The following is a 20984-nucleotide window of genomic DNA, read 5'->3' as shown; positions in this document are numbered from 1 at the left end:
AAAGGGACCTAAGGGGCAACTTTTTCATGCAGAGGGTGGTGCATGTATGGAATGAGCTGCCAGAGGAATAGTGGAGGCTGGTACAATTACAACATTTAAAAGGCATCTGGATGGGTATATGAATAGGAAGGGTTTAGAGGGATATGAGCCAAATGCTGGAAATTGGGACTAGATTTATTTGGGATATCTGGTCTGCATGGATGAGTTGGACCGAAGGGTCTGTTTCCGTGCTGTACAGCTCTACGACTTAAAGACAAGTGGAGCGGGATGGATGGCGGTCAGTTCCTCTCCTCAGCCTTCTCCTACTCTCGGAGAATGGACATGACAACGGAAATGCCATGCTTTCACCTCGAGCCAAGCCACGACAGTGGGACCATCCCAGGAAGCAAATGGGAGACCCTGACGACACGCCTCCTCCAACAGTTCATGCCTGGAAGACAAAAGATTTAACCATTCACCGAGAGCGCATCCAAAAAAAGAATTAAAGGCAAAAAGAGAACCTTGCAGAAACAGGCTATTCAGCCCAGCTGGTCTGTGCTAGCATTTCTGTTTCACATGGTCCTCCTTCCTTTATTTGATTGGTTTTGGTGCAGTTCTCTGATAACACATTCTTCACTTTAATGATCAACTTTGTAAAAATTTGCCCCGAATCAACTTTGGTTTGACACCTGAAGCTCCACTGCAATTATATTTCTTGAAAATTTAATTTTCGCCCATGGCACACGTTAAGGCAAAAGTTATCCTTGTTTATCTTGGCGGGGGAAGGAGGAAGAAATCTTGGATTCACTGGCATGTCTTCAAAATAGTGACTTTCTTACATTTGACTGAGGGGGGAGATAGGAGCTGGGTTTGACACTGAGGAAGATGGCATGCATGACAGTCAGCACTCCTGACTTATTGTGCTCAAGTCTCTGGAACGGGAGGATTTTTCTTCCTTTTATTCTTTCCTGGGCATCACTAGCAAGATCAACATTTTTTTGCCTGTTCCAAAATGCCTATGAACTATTAAAGCTAATTCAGAAAGCAATTAAAGGGGGCAACCCCAGTGCCGAAAGTCTGGAGTCACATGTAGGTCAGACAGGTAAAGGGACATTAGTGAACTGATAACAACTGATGATTGTTGTCACAGTTCCCATCATTGAGATAGCTTTACATTCCAGATTTATTAATTTAAATTCTATAGCTGCTGTGATGGGGATTGTACGCATTTCCCCCATTTGTGAATCTGATGATTAGCCCAGTGACATTGGCATTGTGCCAGCATCTCAGCCTGCTGATAACCCACTAACTTAATGGCATGTGAGAGCTACTGACTGAGAAAAGGCATTCTTGAAAGTAAATTATTTAAATCTCAGTCTGGGCTTCGGATGTGTTACTGAGTTCTATATCAAAAGGAATGCTTAAAAAAAGGTGATTTTTTTTATTAGTAATCCAAGCGTCAAAGATATAAATGGAGACATGTCGCCCCCCCGCAGTATTTAATATTGACAAGGTGTGGCATTATGAGCAGGTTTGATGATAGGACTAAACCCAACCACTTCACACAGGACAGAGGAGAGAGAAGGGGGAGGATCTGTAATCAGTGTACCATAACAAACACAAAGGTGTATTTTAATGGGGTAGAACAGTAACAAATTCATTTTCAAAGAATATTATCTCATAAATTGGAATAGAATTGCTGACAGGCACAAGAATTACAAATTGGAGAATCAAAGGCTTAATATCACTGATTTACACACTGCTGTCAGTAGCTGAGAGAAACTAGGAACTGGAGTACAACACTGGAGTCACACTGCCCAGAGACCGGGTCTCTGTGTACCAGACTGTACGAGTATGAGTGAACAAGAGGAATCCAATTTCCCAACAGTATGAGTCAGGCACACACTTACTTTTTCTTATTTCTCCGGTCCTTGTCCACCGGTCCACCCAATTTCGAGAGTCCCATGGGGTCTTGAGAAGACATCTCTGTGTCTGGTGTTCCAGCTGAAGAAGAGGTAAAACACAATGCATTAGCATCCTGCATCTGGAGTATAGAGAGAGGGTGAGAGACACAAGCCAAGAGCTACCTTTATATTCACAGACACACACACGCCTCTCAGCTGCTGGGATCCAGTGCACATCCAAACTGTTCCACTCTCTGTTCAGAAAATGAGTGGCTGATCCAAGTTGGATGAGACTTATCCCACAATAAACACATAGTTCCAGCTGCTTCACAGAATGAGAGAACCAAGGAGATTACAGCACTGGAGGCCATTCATTGCATCACATTTGAGCTGATCCATTTACCCTTGCCAAAGCATGGATCTCCCTCTGCTTAGTTTGAGAGTTGAGTTCCAATGATCTGTGCTCTAGTCCCTCCATGATTTTGTTCCCCTTCTCCTCTCTCACATCCTGTAAACATAAGGCCCTTCCCCACTTACTGGAACCCTGTCTGGAACCCTCCTCCTCTCCCTCCCTCACTGTAACGCCCCCTCGCCTTGCTGAACCCCCCCATCACCTTCCTAGAACCCCCACTCCCCTCCTGGAACACTCCCTCCCTCTGTGGCACCTCCCCTCCCCACCCCTCTCTGGAACCATCCTCCCCCTGCTGGGGCCTCGGTCCCTTCACTGGGACCCTCCCCTTCACCCTTGTAACCATTGCCTCTCTGGACCTCCCTCCCCTCACTGGAACCCTCCCCTGCACCATGGTAACCCCTTGCCTCCCTGGGACTCCCTCCCCTCACTGGGACCTTCCTCCCCTGACTGGGACACTCGTGCCCTTACTATTGCCTCACTTTGAGATCTGTGTTCATCCTGCCCTGTTGGACATCTTTCAACCTCTCTAAACTTCCATCCCGTCCCGCCCAATAACTGAGGCTTCAATTCCAAAATGGCCTCTCCTGTACAAACTTCTCCTTGAAGACATTGTTTAAAACCTTTCTCCTTGACCCAACTCTTGGTCACCTGACCCATTACATCCTGATGGGCCTAGGTATCAATTTTTGCTCATCAAACAAATTTAGTTTATAAAGTGCCACAAATGTAACAAATCATCCCAGGGCGATCTTGTAAGTATTATAAATACAGTTCATCTGTGAACCCTGACCCGCAGCATCACAGTTGCTTCTCTTATTTATCCTTCCTGGGACGTGGGCATGGCTGGCAAGATTGACAATGCTGCTGAAACAATCGGCTTGCTGGGGCATTTCAGAGGGTGGTTAAGAATCAACCCCCATTCTCAGAGTCTGGAGTCACCCTTACACCAGACTGGATAAGGATGCACATAACCCATGACTCAGTAAAGGAGAAAATAAATAGAACAACAGGAGTATAAAATCCACCTTGTGAAGAAGGCTCCCGGACACCGTGTCCAATTCGTCCTTTCTCTTTTTTGCCAAACAGCCGGCCAATGGATGACTTGATGCTCTTCTTCTTGGGAACTTTGTTTAGTGAGTCTTGGCTGCTGTTACTGCTGCTGCTCCCAAGGCCATCTTGAAGACCTGACAAACTGACAGAGCCATATAAATATTAACAAACTCAGCCTTTCATAGAAAACTGGAGAAATAGTAGGCCATTCGGCCCCTCCAGTCTGCTCTACCTTTCAATATGATCATCCAAATCAATCCCCTGTTCCTGCTTTCTCCCTATACCCTTTAACCCTAAGCTGAAAATGTGTTGCTGGAAAAGCGCAGCAGGCCAGGCAGCATCCAAGCAGCTGGAGAATCGATGTTACGGGCATGAGCCCTTCTTCAGGATTCCTGAAGAAGGGCTCATGCCCGAAACGTCAATTCTCCTGCTCCTTGGATGCTGCCTGGCCTGCTGCGCTTTTCCAGCAATACATTTTTCAGCTCTGATCTCCAGCATCTGCAGTCCTCACTTTTTTTCCCTTTAATCCTAAGAACTGTATCCAACTCCTTGAAAACATTCAATGTTTTGACCTCGTTTTTCTGTAGCAGAGAATTCAACAGGCTCACAGCTCTCTGTGTGAAGCCATTTCTCTTCATCTCAAGTCTAAATGGCCAACCAGCTATCCTTAGGCTGTCAGCCCTGGTTCTGGACTCAAATGACAGTCATTGCGATCATCCCTCCCAACAAAAGGAAGGTAATTGAGGAACATTCTCAATAATCTCCGTCATTGGAAACATCCTTCCTGCATTTATAATGTCTAGTCCTTTTGGAATTTTATAGTTTTTAATGGGATCGTCCCTTCATTCTTCCAAACTCTGGTCCTAACTGCTCCAGTATCTTCATACGTCAGTCCACCATCCCAGGAATCTGTCTAATAAATCTCCACTGTACCCCCTCCATCGCCAGAACATCCTTCCTCAGGTAAGAAGACCACAACTGTACACTGACAGAACCACTCTCTACTAACACTAATTCATCCCCATGCCCTTCATCTCAGCAGCCATAGAAACACCCCACAAAATTTCAAAGTCGCCCACAACCCAGTGCCCTGGATAATATTTATCCATCAACCAACAATGCAGTTGTATCAGACGGGAGCTTGCTGTGCGCAAATTGGCTGCCAAGTTTCCTACAGTGACTGTACTTCAAAAAGTATTTCTTATGCCATTCCGATGGTTGGTAAACGCACCATATAATTGTGAGTTTCAGACAGTCTTGTGGTGTAACGATAGTGTCCCTACCTCTGGGTCAGAAAATTTAATTCCCACTTGTTCCAGAAGGTACATCGAAGCAGGTTGATTAAAATAACTAGATTCACAATTCTATCATTATTTTCTTTCTGAAGTGTTCGGTCTTTGTTTTGATTGTCACTCTTCCTCTGCTCCTGAAGGTTTGAGTCTTACTGAGGTTCTGTGGGGGCCTCAGCCAATGCATGTGCTCTACAGCTCTTGCCTTTCACCTACGCCACATCTACCACATCAAAACTCCCTTCATAACTTTCAACACTCTATCAGGTCACTGTTCTGCCCCTCTCTTCCAGGGTAAAGGGCCCTAGTCTGCTCAGCCTTTCACTTACAATCTTGTCCTTGTGTTCACATTCCTATCCCAGGCATGCTGTAATGCTCCAGTGAAGCATAACACAAGCTGGAGGAACATCACCTTATTTTCCACTTAGAGACTTTACAGTCTTCGGGACTCAATACTGAGTTAATAACTTCAGACCATGAATTCTGCCCTCCATTGTAATTATATCTCTTGCCTCAAAGTCTTGTTTGCATGGGTTTGCTTTCAGTAGAGTTTAACTGTTTTCTGTTAGAAACACTTGCTATTAATACATTAACACTTCATCTATATTTTTTCCCTACTATCATTAGAATTTCCTTTGCCTTTCACTCTGAGGCACTTTTCCTACTGTCCCATTTGCTTCCTGTCCTCCCTCCCTCTCTTCCTCCAACATAAAACCCATCACTTTCCCTGTCCAGTTCTGAAGGGAGGTCAGATTAGATTCTGAACATGTTAAATTTTGGAGGTTCATCAGCTGTTGCCCAACATAGGAAACCATTCCCAAGGAATCTTCAGATGGCTTCTTGAGTTTGGTAAGAAGCACCAATTTAGAAATGGTACATTAGGCATTAAAAAATACTACGATAACAATTGGGGATGGTTCATTGATACCAGAGGATGGAAGGGCAGTTGACATAGACTGTGTTAACCTCATTAAAATTATGAAGGGCAGTAGAAGTGTTAGTGAACTCTTCCCTGGCTTTTGCCTTAATCTATTCTGCGCGATCTTCTATGTGAAGTAGACAGCTCCCAGACAAGAAATGTGCCGACAAGGACTGACTGATGAAGACTCCTGAGTTCTTGTTGATTTTCTCTACATCCAGAGGCTGGTCGTTTACACTGTATCAGTCACCCAACCGGACCCTTCTGGCTAATGGACATGGCACAGTTGCTTGGAACTTCAGGATAATTATTCCCACTTGCCCATCTTCACCTGAAGATCAGTTGTCTATTTTTCTAAGAACAAAACTTCCTATTTTCCCATACGCTGCATCGCCTGAGGCATGGTGACCCTCAGGCTAAAGCACCACCAGTCATTCCTCTGTAATGAGAGGAAGCCCCTGGGAACTAGTAGGACTATGGCAACTTTACCTTTCGAGAGTCAGGTAGCTCAGTTGACCGGACTGCTGGTTTGTAATGCAGATTGATGCCAACAGTGTGCATTTTAATTCCCACACCAATTGAGGTTACCATGAAGGACTCTCCTTCTCAACCTCCCCTCTTACCTGAGGTGTGGTGACCCTCAGGTTAAACCACCACCAGTTATCTCTCCTTAATGAGAGAGAAGCCCTCCAGGTCTATGGTGACTTAAATATGTGGCGCCAGATAAATCTCTGATGTCAACTCATTGTAACATCATGACTTAAGTGATTCTTGAGACCTTCCTTTTGTCTATATGTACATTTGGGGAAGGCAAGTTACTGCAGTAGCAACCATTATATCAAGTCCCCTGGTGCACAGGACATTTTAGAGAACCTCAGTTTTAAAGGGACCCTAATTGCCAACAATCTCAACTCCCATTCTCTCCCCACAGATGCTGCCAGACCGGCTGAGTTCCTCCATTTGCATTTCAGTCTTTCACTTACTTGCGGACTTCCCGATTGTCTTCCAGAGCACTGGCCTGCAGGGCCTGGCTGACCCGTTCCAGCCGGACAGCCCGGGGGGTCGGAGGGGGGGACGTCTCGCACTGGATGGTGGGTTTGTCTTCTCGGGAGTCCTCTCGGCTGAGGGAGTTCTAGCAAGAGAGAAGCGTTCGTCAGAAGAACTGATCGAGAACAGAAATTTCTGGCTGTAACAGCTGCTCCTTTTTCTGTGGTATTTTAGGTGTTGTTGGAGGTGATTTCCTCGAATCCCAGGAGCAGCAATTACTATTTTAAATGCTGTTGCATTGTTTTGGAACTTTGGAAAAAAAAGGTTAAAACAACAGCAGTTTTAAAAGGGAGAAGAACAGACAAAGGAAACACAGGGTGAGGACAGTGCAGGAGAGAGAGAGAGAGAGAGAGAACCTGCACAGTTACTGCCTTTGCTGTTTGAATTCATGTGTCGCTGGACATCAGAGTGCATCTGGGAAAATTAACAGTGAATTTCACAACTAATCTTGGAGGAACCTGTTTGGGCGAAGTTCACAGCTCAGAATCAGATAAATTAATCGTTTTAAGTGTGTCCAATACAAAGGCTGCAGTAGTGAGTAGAGTGGGATCTTTCTTTATTATATGTTTTTATATATTTCCAATTATTATATTATTTCCAATTATTATATAATTGGAAATGCAAAACTAATTCCACGATAGTGACCATGACAGCTATCACTGACTTGTTAAAAACCCAGCAGGTTCAGTGATGGTCTTTTGGGAAGGAAATCTCCTGTCCTCAACTGCTCTGAGCGACATGTGACTCCAGACCCACTGCAATATGGTTGACTCTGAAATGGCCCTCGCAAACCACTCAGTTCAAGGGCAATTAGGGATGGGCAACAAATGCAGGCCTCACCAGAAACGCTCACATCTCACAAAAGAATTAAGAAAAAAAAAACCCAGACCCAGACATGAAATATAACAGCTTCAAACTAGTTACAGCAAAGTAGGCCGAATGGGCCAATGGTCTTCTTCTCTGCTGTCATAATTCTACAACACACTGTTCCAAGCCAGGAACAGAATTATCCCAGGCTGTAGATTTCTCTCATGTTAATAACAGAATGCGCAATCTACACAATTGTACATTTCCAGTTTATCTGCCTACACCTCCCAGACTAGTCAATATCACACTTACAGGAAACCCATCAAGAATGGCTGGAGTCAAATCCACCAGGGGTTAATTTTGCCCTTTCCACAGAGTTGGAGTCTCTGGGAAAAGGGCCGCTGTTTAGGATTGAGACAAGGAGTACTTTCTTCTCTTGAAAAGCTGTGAAAGTTGGGAATTCTGCACCCTAGGCATCTGTCTTTGAACAGTCTGCAATACATCCAAGATAGAAGATCATATACTTTAGGGTAGCCAGAAACGGAGATAAATGGGAACACTGCCACCTGAAAGTTCCCTTCCAAGCCTCACACCATCCTGATTTGAAAATATATTGCTATTCCCCCAGAGTCACTGGATCAAAATCCTGGAACTCCCTCCCTATCAACATTGTGGGTGTCCCTACAAGAAATGGACAGCATTGGTTCATGAAGTCAGGTCACCAACACCTTCTCCAGGGGCAATGAGGGACAGACAACAAATGCCCATCTTGCGAATAAGTCTTCAAAAAGAACAGAAAGAAGTGGTTAGCGAAGGACAGCAGAGCTGAAGAGGGAGAGCAGACAGGATCAGATTTGTTGAATTGGGCAACAGTTTGGAGTTTCTTATAACTGATCTATATTCACTGTGCTTGATGGGTTTAGCCTGGATGTACATTTAGAGAAAAGTAAACAGATTTAACAGAAAAAATTAGAAGCCAAATAACTAACTCTGGCTCCTGTTTCTCAGGTTTCTATTTTCTCATTTGCCCCAGTCCTGCGTGTTCACTCTCTTGAAACCTTGGCAGATCCAAGCTCAGCTGCTCCCATCCCGCCATTACCTTTCTGCTCATTGACTTACACTGGCTCCTCCAGCTCTAGTAAAATCTCGGAGTGACAAATTCCATTCCTTGCGCACAGATGTAAAAACACTTACCGCATTACCCACACTGAGCCGATCAGACTCTCGGGCAGGACTGTGTGGTGTTAGCCTTGGGGTGGAGTGCCCGCTGTTTGGGGGTGAGGGACTGGCCAGGGTGGAGGCAGTGACAGAGTGCGGGAGGGTGGGGGCTGAGCGATACCGGCCTGATTGCGGCCCCTCCAGCGTGCCACTGCCCACCCGGCTCTCAATCTCTTCTGCTCTCAGTTCGGTCGTCTCCTTCTCTTCCTGAATCATCCTGGAACAAACAGACAGATGGGAGAAGGGTCACCATGAGTTTGGATGCTCTCGAGATGTAGGGTGTGCTTTCTGTTCATCTTCCCCAGCTACCAACAAAACCCGACAGGTGAAACTCAACCATGCCACGGGCTGTGTCAGGTAATACATTATAATCAGACAGAGACTGAGAGCTCCAGAGAGAGAGAGAGAAAAACATACAAAGTGACAGAGGCAGAGAGATATACACAGAGCAACAGAGAGACAGATAGGGTGACAGAGAGACACACACAGGGATAGAGAGAGGCACAGAGCAACAGAGCGCAAGTTGCACTGAGCCACACAGCGCGAGACACACAGACTGACAGAGCACAAGACACACAAAGCGACAGAGTGCGAGACGCACAGAGTGACAGAGAATGAGATGCACAGAGCACGAGACACACAGAGCGACAGAGCGCGAGACGCACAGAGCAACAGAACGCGAGACACACAAAGCGAGTGAATGAGATGCACAGAGCGTCAGAGCATGAGACACACAGAGCGACAGAGCACAAGACGCACAGAGCACAAGACGCACAGAGCGACAGAGCACAAGATGCACAGAGCACAAGACGCACAGAGCGACAGAGCGCAAGACACACAGAGCGACAGAGCACAAGACGCACAGAGCGACAGAGCGCGAGACATACAGAGCGACAGAGCACAAGACGCACAGAGCGACAGAGCACAAGACGCACAGAGCACAAGACGCACAGAGCGACAGAGCACAAGACGCACAGAGCGACAGAGCACAAGGCGCACACAGAGAGACAGAGCACAAGACGCACAGAGCAACAAAGAATGAGATGCACAGAGCATGAGAGATACAGCGACAGCACAAGATACACAGAGCGACAGAGCGTGAGACGCACAGAGCGACAGAGAATGAGATGCACAGAGCATGATAGACACAGAGAGACAGAGCACGAGACGCACAGAGCAACAGAGCACAAGACGCACAGAGCGACAGAGCGCGAGATGCACAGAGCGACACAGAATGAGATGCACAGAGCATGAGAGACAGAGAGACAGAGCACGAGACACACAGAGCGCGAGATGCACAAAGCGACAGAACGTGAGACACACAAAGCGACAGAGAACGAGATGCACAGAGCATGAGACACAGAGCGACAGCGCGAGACGCACAGAACAACAGAGAATGAGATGCACAGAGCATGAGAGACACAGGGAGACAGAGCACAAGACACACAGACAGCATGAGACGCACAGAGTGACAGAGAATGAGATGCACAGAGCATGAGACACAGCGACAGCGTGAGATGCACAGAGCGACAGAGCACAAGACGCACAGAGCAACAGAGAATGAGATGCACAGAGCATGAGAGACACAGAGAGACAGAGTACGAGACACATAGAGCGACAGAGAATGAGATGCACAGAGCATGAGACGCACATAGCGACAGAACGCGAGACACGCAGAGTGACAGAACACAAGACACACAGAGCGACAGAACGCAAGATGCACAGAGAGACAGCAAGCCAATTTAAGAATGCATGAAGTGAGAGGTTATGTTTCAGTTATAGACTGTATTGGTGAGACCATATCTGGATACTGTGTACAGTACTGGTCACTTTATTGAAGGATATATGCTGGAAACAGCTTTGAGAAAGTTTATCAGACCATACCTGCAATGAGCAGGTTGCCTTATGTGCAAAGATTAGACAGGCTGAGCTTGTATCTGCTGGAGTTCAGACAGTAAGAGGAAACTTGATTGAATCTTTTAAAATCCTGAGCGATCTTTTCCCATGGGACAATCTAGAATTCGGGGTCATTTTTTAAAGGAAGGGGTCATCCATTTAACGCACATATAAAAAAGAGAATCATTTTTCTCTCTGAGGGTCATCAATCTTTGGAACTCTCTTCCTCAACAAGCAGTGGAAGCAGAGATTTGGAATATGCTTAAGGCAGAGGTGGAGTGATTCTTGGTAAACAAGGGCTGAGAAGGTTCTCAGAGTAAGGCACAAATGAACAGCAATGTGATTAGCCATGAATTGGCTCAATGGTGGAACAGGTTCAAGTGGCTTTCTCCTGCTTCTAGTTTATGTTGCGTTTGGTTATGAAGAGTAATGCTGGCTTTTTATTGCACTGACATATGCCAGACTGTTATGTGAAGGTAAAACAGTCTCTCTAAGACACAAGAGGGAATATTTATGTTCTCATGTGAGTTCATCAGCAGGTTAGTGTGTACAAACACAAACAAAGTCACTCTCTCTGTGAGTCACAGACATGACCACTAATGAACGGAAACACTGCTCACTGGTATCAAGGTTGGAAACACCAGGATACCCCAGATGAAGCCCTCTCACCTTATTTCCTTATTGATGGCCTCCAACTGTTCCTGAAGCATTAGAGCAAGGGTCTGGACATCAGTCTGTCCACTTGGTGACAGGACATCGGCCGAACTGAACATCGTCTCGCGGTCGTCATCCTCCATGTCCGAGCCGTCCACATCACTCTCAAATGCTTGGGCGACATTGGCCAGCACGTTCGCCTGTTGGGCACGTTCCCATTCCTGTTCGTTCAACGTCTGTACCTGCACGCAAACAACAATCTCTTAGCAGGAAACTCACACCAGGCCTGACTCCCAGACACAGGTAACTCGCACTGGGCCTGACTCCTAGACACAGGCAACTCGCACCGGGCCTGACTCCTAGACACAGGCAACTCGCACCGGGCCTGACTCCCAGACACAGGCAACTCGCACTGGGCCTGACTCCTAGACACAGGCAACTCGCACCGGGCCTGACTCCTAGACACAGGCAACTCGCACCGGGCCTGACTCCCAGACACAGGCAACTCGCACTGGGCCTGACTCCTAGACACAGGCAACTCGCACCTGGCCTGACTCCTAGACACAGGCAACCCGCACCAGGCCTAACTCCCAGACACAGGCAACTTGCACCGGGCCTGACTCCCAGGCATAGGCAACTCGCACCGGTCTTACTCCCAGACACAGGCAACTCACACCAGGCCTGACTGCCAGACACAGGCAACTCGTACCGGGCCTGACTCCCAGAGATAGGCAACTCACACCGGGCCTGACTCCCAGAGACAGGCACCTCGCACTGGCTCCCTATAATCAAGAAGCAACCCCTTCCCAGATTTCTTTTAAACCTACATCCTATAAACAGCATAGGATCATCACAGGCTATCAATGCACCCTCCCCTCAAATAGATCCATTTCTTCACAAAACGAGGAAATCATCAGGAAGGAAAGAACAAGGCATGAAAGGAAATTTATATTTTGATAAACAACTGTCAAAGGCTGACATGAGGTCATTCTGAGAAAACTGGCTGATGGTAGCCTCTGCTTCATTGGTTTTGCAAAGCAGCACAGAGAGACATTTACAGTCAGCATTGGGCTCCAGCTGGCCTGAGCCTTCCTGCAAATGCCTTGGCTCTGCTTGGCTGTGCAGTTTCACTGGGCACCAATACAATCTGACGACAGCCTGCTCCACACCAGCAAGCATGCAACCCATTACAGAGAAATGCATTGACCTGTTCACTTACATGCTGCAGAATCCAAGCGGAAGCAGAGAGATAGGGTCAGCAGAGCGAGAGGGAGAGAGAAACAGAGAGACAGACACATCATGTTAACATCTTGTGGAATAACTATGCTGCGGGGGGTGGTGGCGTAGTAGTAATATCTACTAGTTTAGTAACCCAGAGTCTCAGATTAATGCTCTGGGGAGTGGGGTTCGAATCCCACCAAATCTAAATCATTCAATTAATAATTCTGCATTTATTAGACATTTAACTAATATTTCTGCAAATGAAGGTTAGGCTGTAAGGGTGGCCATCTATTGTGGCTTGTCAGAAAATAATCACACAGCTTTATAATGTCCTTTTGGAAAAGATCTGCTGTACTTACCTGGTCTGGCCTACATGTGACTCCAGATCCCATCGTGATATGGGTGACATTTAACTGCCCTCTGGAATGGTGAAGGCGGCCATTCTGTTGAAGGACAATTATGGATGGACAACAAATATTGACCTTGTCAATGTAGTGCAAAGGGTTAATTACACCTTTACTCTAAGAATACCTATTGAGCATATGCATAAGGAGCCACGTATCGTATGAAACTGGGACCACAGTATGTGGGTTCCTTCTGTTTCCATCCCTTGGCTAAACAAGTAGGAATTTCTTCTCTGAAAAGGTAGTGAATCTGTGGAATCCTTAACCATAGAGGGCTGTTGAGGCTGGGTTGTTAAGTATATTCAAGGCTGAGACAGACAGACCTTTAGTCAGGAAGGGAATCAAGGAATATGGGGAAAAGTTGGAAAGTGGAGTAGAGAATGATCAGATTAGCCACAATCTATTGAATGATGCAGCAGACTCAATGGGCTGAATGGCCTACTTCTGCTCCTGCATCTTGTGGTCTCATGTTTAATGAAGCTGGATAACATTCAGTCACCAGAGTACAGACATGATCTTACTATAGTCAGTAACATCCATGAATAAGTTGGGAATGGGAGGAAGTCATTCAATCCCTAAAGCCTGCCTCACGAATCAATCAAGTCATGGTTAATACATCCCCTAATTCCATATCCCTTTCCCAACAAAAAAAGATCAACAAAAACAAAATATTGTAGATGGTGGAAATCTGGAACAAATATAGAGAATGCTGGAGAAATTCAGCAGATCTGGCAGCTTCTGCGCAGAGACAGAAACAGTTAACATTTCTGGTCTAGAATGAAAGAAGAACATCCAACTCAAAGTGTTCACTCTGTCCCTCTCCACAAATCATATAGTCCAAACAGTGTGGAAACAGGTCAAGGAGTCTGCAATGACTCTCCGAAGAGCATCCCACCCAGACCCAACCCTACCACCTTCCTACTCTATCCCCTTAACAGTGAATTTCTGCTAGCTCCTAGCCCACACATTCCTCGACACCATGGGGCAATTTACCACGGTCAGTCCACCTAACCTGCATATCTCTGGACTGTGAGAGAAAACGCACACAGACACAGGGAGAATGCACAGACTCCACACAGAGAGTCACCCAAGGCTGGAATCAAAGCCGGGTCCCTGGTGCTGTGAAGCAGCAATGCTAACCACTGTGCCATGGTGCCATCCAGATGTTGCCAGACGTGCTAAAGATGTGGCAACCTCCTTCCTTGAATTCTCAATTAACCCTCCTGCATCCACAGCTTTTAAGGGAAGGGAGTTCGAGATTTTCACTCCTTTTTCTGTGAAAACTTACTTCCCAAAGTGAGTCTGATGGTCCAGTTCCCGTATTAAAGTTGTGTTCCTGCCTGTTCTCACCTCGCTGACCAGAGGAACACCTTTCAACAACTAGGTTGTAGAATTTCGTGTTTTGAACGCCTTGATCTGATCACTCTTCTGTCTTCTAAACTCAAGGCTACGTTTCACAACTTTGATTTTCAATCTGCTCCTCAATGTTCCTCATGTTTGATACCTCTCTGAAAACAACTTGACCTTTTATGTTTTTACAGCCGTTATAAAGGTGTTCAATCATTATTAATATTTTTTGGAGAACTCGTGCAGAAAAGATTTGTTCATTTGAATGTCTGAGAAGTTGTCTGGACTTGGTTTCATTATTAGAAACGTTTACTCAAGAGGACATTTCGATTAACCCAACATTAACATCAACAGAAATCAGATTAATTGATCACATGCATATTGCTGTTTGCTAACTATTAGTTGCAGTGTTCCATACATTAGAACAGGGATATATTTGTAAGAGTACTTCATTGTCTGTAAAGTGCTTAGGCACTAGATAAACATCGGATTTTTTTTCACTTCACCTGTTCAGAGGCAGGGACAGTGCCACAAGAGCCATCTAAATGCATTCCTTTAATTGTAAAGCATCCGTAGGGCAATGGAGAACAGAGGTTTGGGGCCAATTAGCTCTTTCGGGGAGCTGGCACAAATATGACAGCCTGAATGGCCTCCTGCAGTGCTATATCACTCTATGGTTCCAAACCGAAACATTGCCAGGAGCTGCTGTACACATTAAAATATTGGCAAAAAGCAGGGGTATTGGGATTGAAAAAGCATTAAATTGATTTTTTTTTTCCCAATCACACATTTGAGAGATCTGGAACATGTTGCCTGAAAGTGGGATGGAAGCAGATGCAACAGGAATATTCAAAAGAGAACTGGATACATACTTGAAGAAAAAGAATTTGCGGGGCTTTGGGGCAAAACATGGGTGGGCAAGACTAAATAGCAAGGTAAAAACAATGACTGCAGATGCTGAAAACCAAATACTGGATTAGTGGTGCTGGAAGAGCACAGCAGTTCAGGCAGCATCCGAGGAGCAGCTGCTCGTTGGATGTTGCCTGAACTGCTGTGCTCTTCCAGCACCACTAATCCAGACTAAATAGCAGCTCTTTCAAAGAAGTTGCATTCATTCAGTGGGCTGAACTACGTCTACCTCATTCCCATGTTTGCTCAAAGGATATGGGCCTTGTTTGCAATGTCAGTATTTATTGTTGATCCTTAATTGCTCTCGAGAAGCTGCCTCCTTTAACCACTGCAGTCCATGTGGTGTAGGGACCTTTAGAGGTGGGGATCCAGGGTTTTGACCCAGTGACACTGAAGCGACAATGATATATTTCCAAGTCAGGATGGTGAGTGGCTTAGAGAGGAACTTGCACCCAGGTATTTGCTTCTTTTGTCCTTTTAGATAATTGTGGGCATGGGATTAGATTGTACTGTGGAAAGGGCCTTGGTGAGTTGCTGCACATGGTACAGACTGCTGCTACTAAGCACCAGTGGACATTTAATGTGATGGATAAGGTACTGAGTAACTGGGGGAATGGTTCATTTTGGCTGGTTTTGAGTTGGTCATTGGAAGTATACCCATCCACCCACTCCCAAAGCCTATCCACCCATCACACCCCTGGCTTGTGCCTCAAAGGTTTTGGGAGTGAGGACTTCTGTATCATTCTGTTTCTAATTATGTGCCAGACACAGAATTGACTCTATTAATTAGATGGCTTTAACAGACAGAAACCGGTTCACTGCCTTGTTGCACACTTGCAACTAATAGCTAACCTGCATCAATGCAGGTTTGCGCGTGAACAGATACTCAAAGTTTAGACCAGTCATTCCAAATGAAAAGTTGTTGATCGAGCAAGTTGCCCTCTGCTTTCGGAAGTCACTGACATTCAGAGTCAATTAAGCCACTTTGAGAGTAGCTTAATAGACAGTACTCCAAACGATCACCAGCTTTTCACAGAATCTTACTGCGGAGGAGAAGATAATTTGACCCATTGCCCATCCCTCTCTCTCCCTCCCTCTGAAAAAGAGCTTGCCAATTATTTCGGCTCCCCTATGATTCTACGTTTTTTTTTTAGCTTTTTAAAATATTTATCCAATTTCCTTTTGAAAATGACTAGTAAATCTGCTTTCAATGCCCTTTCAGTCAGTGCATTCCAGGTCTTAACTCACTGTAGATAAGAGCTCTCATCTCTCTGTAGATCTTCTGCCAGTTATCTTAAATCTGCATTATCGGGCTGCTGATTTTGTTGCCAGTGGCAACGGGTTTCTCCTGGTCTACTCTACTGAAATGTTCATTATTGTAAACACCTCAGTTAAATTCCCCCATTAACCTTCCCTGTTCTAGGGTGACTAAGGGCATGTTTTCCAAAAAGAAACCCAGTGTCATCATTAATACATACAGCTTGCTAGCAACATCTAGACGCTCACTTAACAAGTGCAGGCATTACAGGTCAAATAGCCTTCTTCTATGTTGTAACATGTCTGGGATAGTGCTGTCCAGCATTCACCAGTGATGGTTTGGAACCAGGCTTCAGGCACTGAAAGACATCACCAAATTTACCTTTGAGGGATCATCCTTCAGTGCTGCCCAGCGTCCTTTGTTGGGTCTTCGAAGGACCCCTGTGGTGCTATAGATGTCCATGTGACTGCCCACAGGAATGCCGGAACTGTGAGAGTATCTGAGCTCTGATGCACTCCCTGGGAGTGACCTGTTGTGCCGAAAAGGAAAGCAATAATTAGCAGTGCGATTGACAAAACAAACTTAAGAAAACTCTTTGTATATTTATGGCAGCTTGCCTATTTTCAAGAACGAGTTAGGTATAGTTCTTAGCTAAAGGGATCAAAAGGATATGGGGAGAAAGCAGGAACAGGGGACTGAGTTGGATGATCAGCCATGTATCATATTGAATGGCGGAGCAGGTTTGAAGGGCTGAATGGCCTACTCCTGCTCCTATTTTCTATGTTTCTACAAAGTATAGACCACACAGTTCTTGGAGATGACTGGAGGTGGCCAGTGTTCAACAACCATGCACAGGGAAAATCCAACAGAGTTAAATTCTTTGTGTGAGGAACAAGAGGAAGGCCAGAGTTGACGGTAGGGACGATGAGGGATAGTGGAGGGAACTTGTGCCTGGAGTCGGAAGAAGTAGGGGAGGTCCTTAATGAATACCTTGCTTCATTATTCACTAGTGAGAGGGACCTTGACATTTCTGAGGACAGCATGAAACAGACTGATATGCAAGAACAGGTTGATATTAAGGAGAATGTGCTGAAAATTTTGAAAAACATACGGATAGATAAACCCCCCAGACCAGACAGGATATACCCTCGGTTACTACAGGAAGTGAGGGAAGAGATTGCTGCACCTTTGTCAATGACCTTTGCATCCTCACTGTCCACTGGAGTAGTGCCAGATGATTGGAGGTTGGCAAATATTATTCCCTTATTCAAGAAAGGGATTAGGGATAATCTTAGGAATTATGTCAGTGGTGGGCAAAGTATTGGAGAGGATTCTGAGAGACAAGAGTAATGATTACTTCGAAAACCCTAGTTTGATTAGAGATAGTCAGCATGGCTTTGTGAGGGGATGGTCATGCTTTGAGGATGTGACAAAACATGTCGATGAAGGTAGAGCGGTGGATGTGGTGTACATGGATTTTAGCAAAGCGTTTGATAAGGTTCCCATGGTAGGCTCATTCAGAAAGAGGCATGGGATACAGGGAAACCTGGATGTCTGAATATAAAATTGGCTGGCCCATATAAGACAAAGGGGGGGTAGCAAATGGAAAGTATTCAGCCTGGAGTTTGGTGATCAGTGGTGTTCCGCAGAGATCGGCTCTGGGACCTCTGCTCATTGTGATTTTTATAAATGATTTGGATGTGAAAGTGGAAGGGTGGATTAGTAAGTTTGCCAATGACACGAATCTTGGTGGAGCTGTGGATAGTACGGAGGGCTGTTGTAAGTTTCAATGAGACATTGACAGGATGCAGAACTGGGCTGATAAGTAGCAGATGGCGTTCAACCTGGAAAAGTGTGAAGTGATTCATTTTGAAGGGTCAAATTTGAATGCAGAATACAGGGTGAAAGACAGGATTCTTGGCAGTGTGGAGGAACAGAGGGATCTTGGGATCCATGTCCATTGATCCCTCAACGTTGTCACTCAAGTTAATAGGGTTGTTCGGAAGGCATCTGGAAGGCTTTCATTAGCCGGGGGATTGAGGTTAAGAGCTGCGAGGCTATGCTGCAGCTCTGTAGAGTCCTGGTTTGACCACACTTGGAAGATTGTGTTTAGTTCTGATTGTCTCATTATAGGAAGGATGTGGAAGCTTTAGAGAGGGTGCAGAGGAAATTTACCAGGATGCTGCCTGGACTGGAGGGCAGGTCTTATGAAGAAAGGTTGAGGGAGCTAAGGCTTTTCTCATTGGAGGTGACTTAACAGAGGTGTACAAGATGTTGAAAGGCATAGATAGAGTGGATAACCAGAGACTTTGTCCCAGGGTAGAAAAGTCAGTTACAGGGGGCAAAATTTTACAGTAATTGAAAAAGGTTTAGGGGAGATGTCAGAGGTAGGTTCTTTACTCAGAGGGTGGTGGGTGCATGGAATGCACTGCCAGCAGTGGTAGTAGAGTCAGAGACATTAGGGACATTCAAACGACTCTTGGATAGGCACATGGAAGTTAGTACAATGAAGGGTATGAAGGTTAGCTTGATCCTAAAGTAGGATAAAAGGCCGGCACAACATCAAGGGCTAAAGGGCCTGTATGGTTCTGTACTGTTCTATGTTCTCTGAAAAGATATCCCAGCAAGAATCACACCTGTATAAGAATCTATGGTCTATGCTACCAGTGGGACTAGCTGCCATCTACACTTGCCCAATTCTGAGGCCCAAAAAATGGGTCTATCACTGCACTGCCCAGGAAATCCTGGAGAGTAAGGCAAAGACTCTGTTCTCTCTTCCCCACCAACAACCTGCATTTAGATGGCAGCTTAAACATAGAAAAGTGATTTACAGGAGCAAAATCAAATGAAAACTGACACTGTTTAAACCAAGAGACACGCTTTTAAAATATTTATATCTTGCCCACATCAGATCAGATGCATGAATACTAGATTTCAAAGGGAACAACATTTCATACTGCATGAGAAAAGGGTACTGATTGGATGGCAGAAGTAGTCCATTCATATCATGAATGCCTTTCTTAAAAACTTTCACTCATGGGCAAGGTCACTGGCAAGGCCGGAATTTGTTTCCCATCATGCTCAAGGTGGCTTTTAAGGGCAGTTCAGAGGTAGCAATGGGAATTGGTTTGCTCAGTGGGTTGGATGGCTAGATGGATGCTGAGGGATACCAACAACGTGAGTTCAATTCTTATCACAGCTGAGATCTAACAGGAAAATTAGAGGAGCGTATAAAATACATTATATTTGCATTTTTAAATTTTACTTCCTTTCAATTATTAGCAAATAAAATAAACAATAGTCAATAGGTGCAGGAGTAGGCCATTCTGCCCTTCGAGCCTGCACCACCATTCAATATGATCATGGCTGATCATCCTTAATCAGTATCCTGTTCCTGTCTTATCTCCATAACCCTTGATTCCACAATCCTTGAGAGCTCTATCCAACTCTTTCTTAAATGAATCCAGAGACTGGGCCTCCACTGCCCTCTGGGGAAGAGCATTCCACACAGCCACCACTCTCTGGGTGAAGACGTTTCTCCTCATCTCTGTCCTAAATGGTCTACCCCAAATTTTTAAGCTCTGTCCTCTGGTTCGGCACTCACCCATCAGCAGAAACATGTTTCCTGCCTCCAGAGTGTCCAATCCTTTAATAATCTTATATGTCTCAATCATACCCCCTCTCAGTCTTCTAAACTCAAGAGTATACAAGCCCAGTTGCTCCAGTCTTTCAGTGTAAGGTAATCCCACCATTCCAGGAATTGACCTTGTGAACCTATGCTGCACTCCCTCAATAGCCAGGATGTCTTTCCTCAAATTTGGAGACCAGAACTGCACACAGCACTCCAGGTGTGGTCTCATCAGGGCCCTGTACAGCTGCAGAAGAACCTCTTTGCTTCTATACTCAATTCCTCTTGTTATGAAGGCCAGCATGCTATTAGCCTTCTTCACTACCTGCTGTACCTGCATGCTTACCTTCACTGACTGGTGTACAAGAACACCCAGATCTCTCTGTACTGTCCCTTCACCTAAATTGATTCCATTTAGGTAGTAATCTGCCTTCTTGTTCTTGTCACCAAAGTCGATAACCATACATTTATCCACATTAAACTGTATCTGCCATGCATCTGACCACTCACCTAACCTGTCCAGGTCACCCTGTAATCTCCTTACATCCTCATCACATTTCACCCTGCCACCCAGCTTTGTATCATCAGCAAATTTGCTAATGTTATTGCTAATACCATCTTCTATATGATTAACATATATTGTAAAAAGCTGCGGTCCCAGCACTGATCCCTGCGGTCCAATGTCACTGCCTGCCATTCCGAAATGGAGCCGTTTATCACTACTCTTTGTTTCCTTTCAGCCAACCAACTTTCAATCCAAGTTAGTACTTTGCCCCCAATACCATGCGCCCTAATTTTGCTCACTAACCTCCTATGTGGGACTTTATCAAAAGCTTTCTGAAAGTCCAGGTACACTACATCTACTGGATCTCCCTCATCCATCTTCAGAGTTACATCCTCAAAACATTCCAGAAGATTAGTCAAGCATGACTTCCCCTTCATAAATCCATGCTGACTCTGACCTATCCTGTTACTACTATCCAGATGTGTCGTAATTTCACAATATTGAATTTCACATATCCAAAATATTGGATATGGGGCA

The 20984-nt window shown here is 45.3% G+C and overlaps 1 protein-coding gene across 9 annotated transcripts in view; it reads right to left on the bottom strand.

The window, feature by feature from the left end:
• Positions 1 to 20984, bottom strand: part of ppfia3 (PTPRF interacting protein alpha 3) — a 129594-nt gene that overhangs the window by 27995 nt on the left and 80615 nt on the right. For 6 of the 9 annotated variants that reach the window (XM_072588823.1, XM_072588822.1, XM_072588824.1 and 3 more), the window contains 8 exons: positions 16696 to 16843; positions 12756 to 12839; positions 11191 to 11417; positions 8602 to 8842; positions 6537 to 6685; positions 3321 to 3487; positions 1890 to 1983; positions 349 to 430 (listed from right to left, as the gene is read on the bottom strand). In XM_072588823.1, the coding sequence (XP_072444924.1) occupies positions 349 to 430; positions 1890 to 1983; positions 3321 to 3487; positions 6537 to 6685; positions 8602 to 8842; positions 11191 to 11417; positions 12756 to 12839; positions 16696 to 16843 (1192 nt within the window). The remainder of the gene's footprint in view (positions 1 to 348; positions 431 to 1889; positions 1984 to 3320; positions 3488 to 6536; positions 6686 to 8601; positions 8843 to 11190; positions 11418 to 12755; positions 12840 to 16695; positions 16844 to 20984) is intronic. The other 3 variants (XM_072588826.1, XM_072588827.1, XM_072588830.1) reach the window with 1 other exon arrangement.

This window comes from Chiloscyllium punctatum, chromosome 18 (assembly GCF_047496795.1).
Source record: "Chiloscyllium punctatum isolate Juve2018m chromosome 18, sChiPun1.3, whole genome shotgun sequence".
Taxonomy (NCBI): domain Eukaryota; kingdom Metazoa; phylum Chordata; class Chondrichthyes; order Orectolobiformes; family Hemiscylliidae; genus Chiloscyllium; species Chiloscyllium punctatum.
This window is presented reverse-complemented; position numbering and strand designations above follow the sequence as displayed.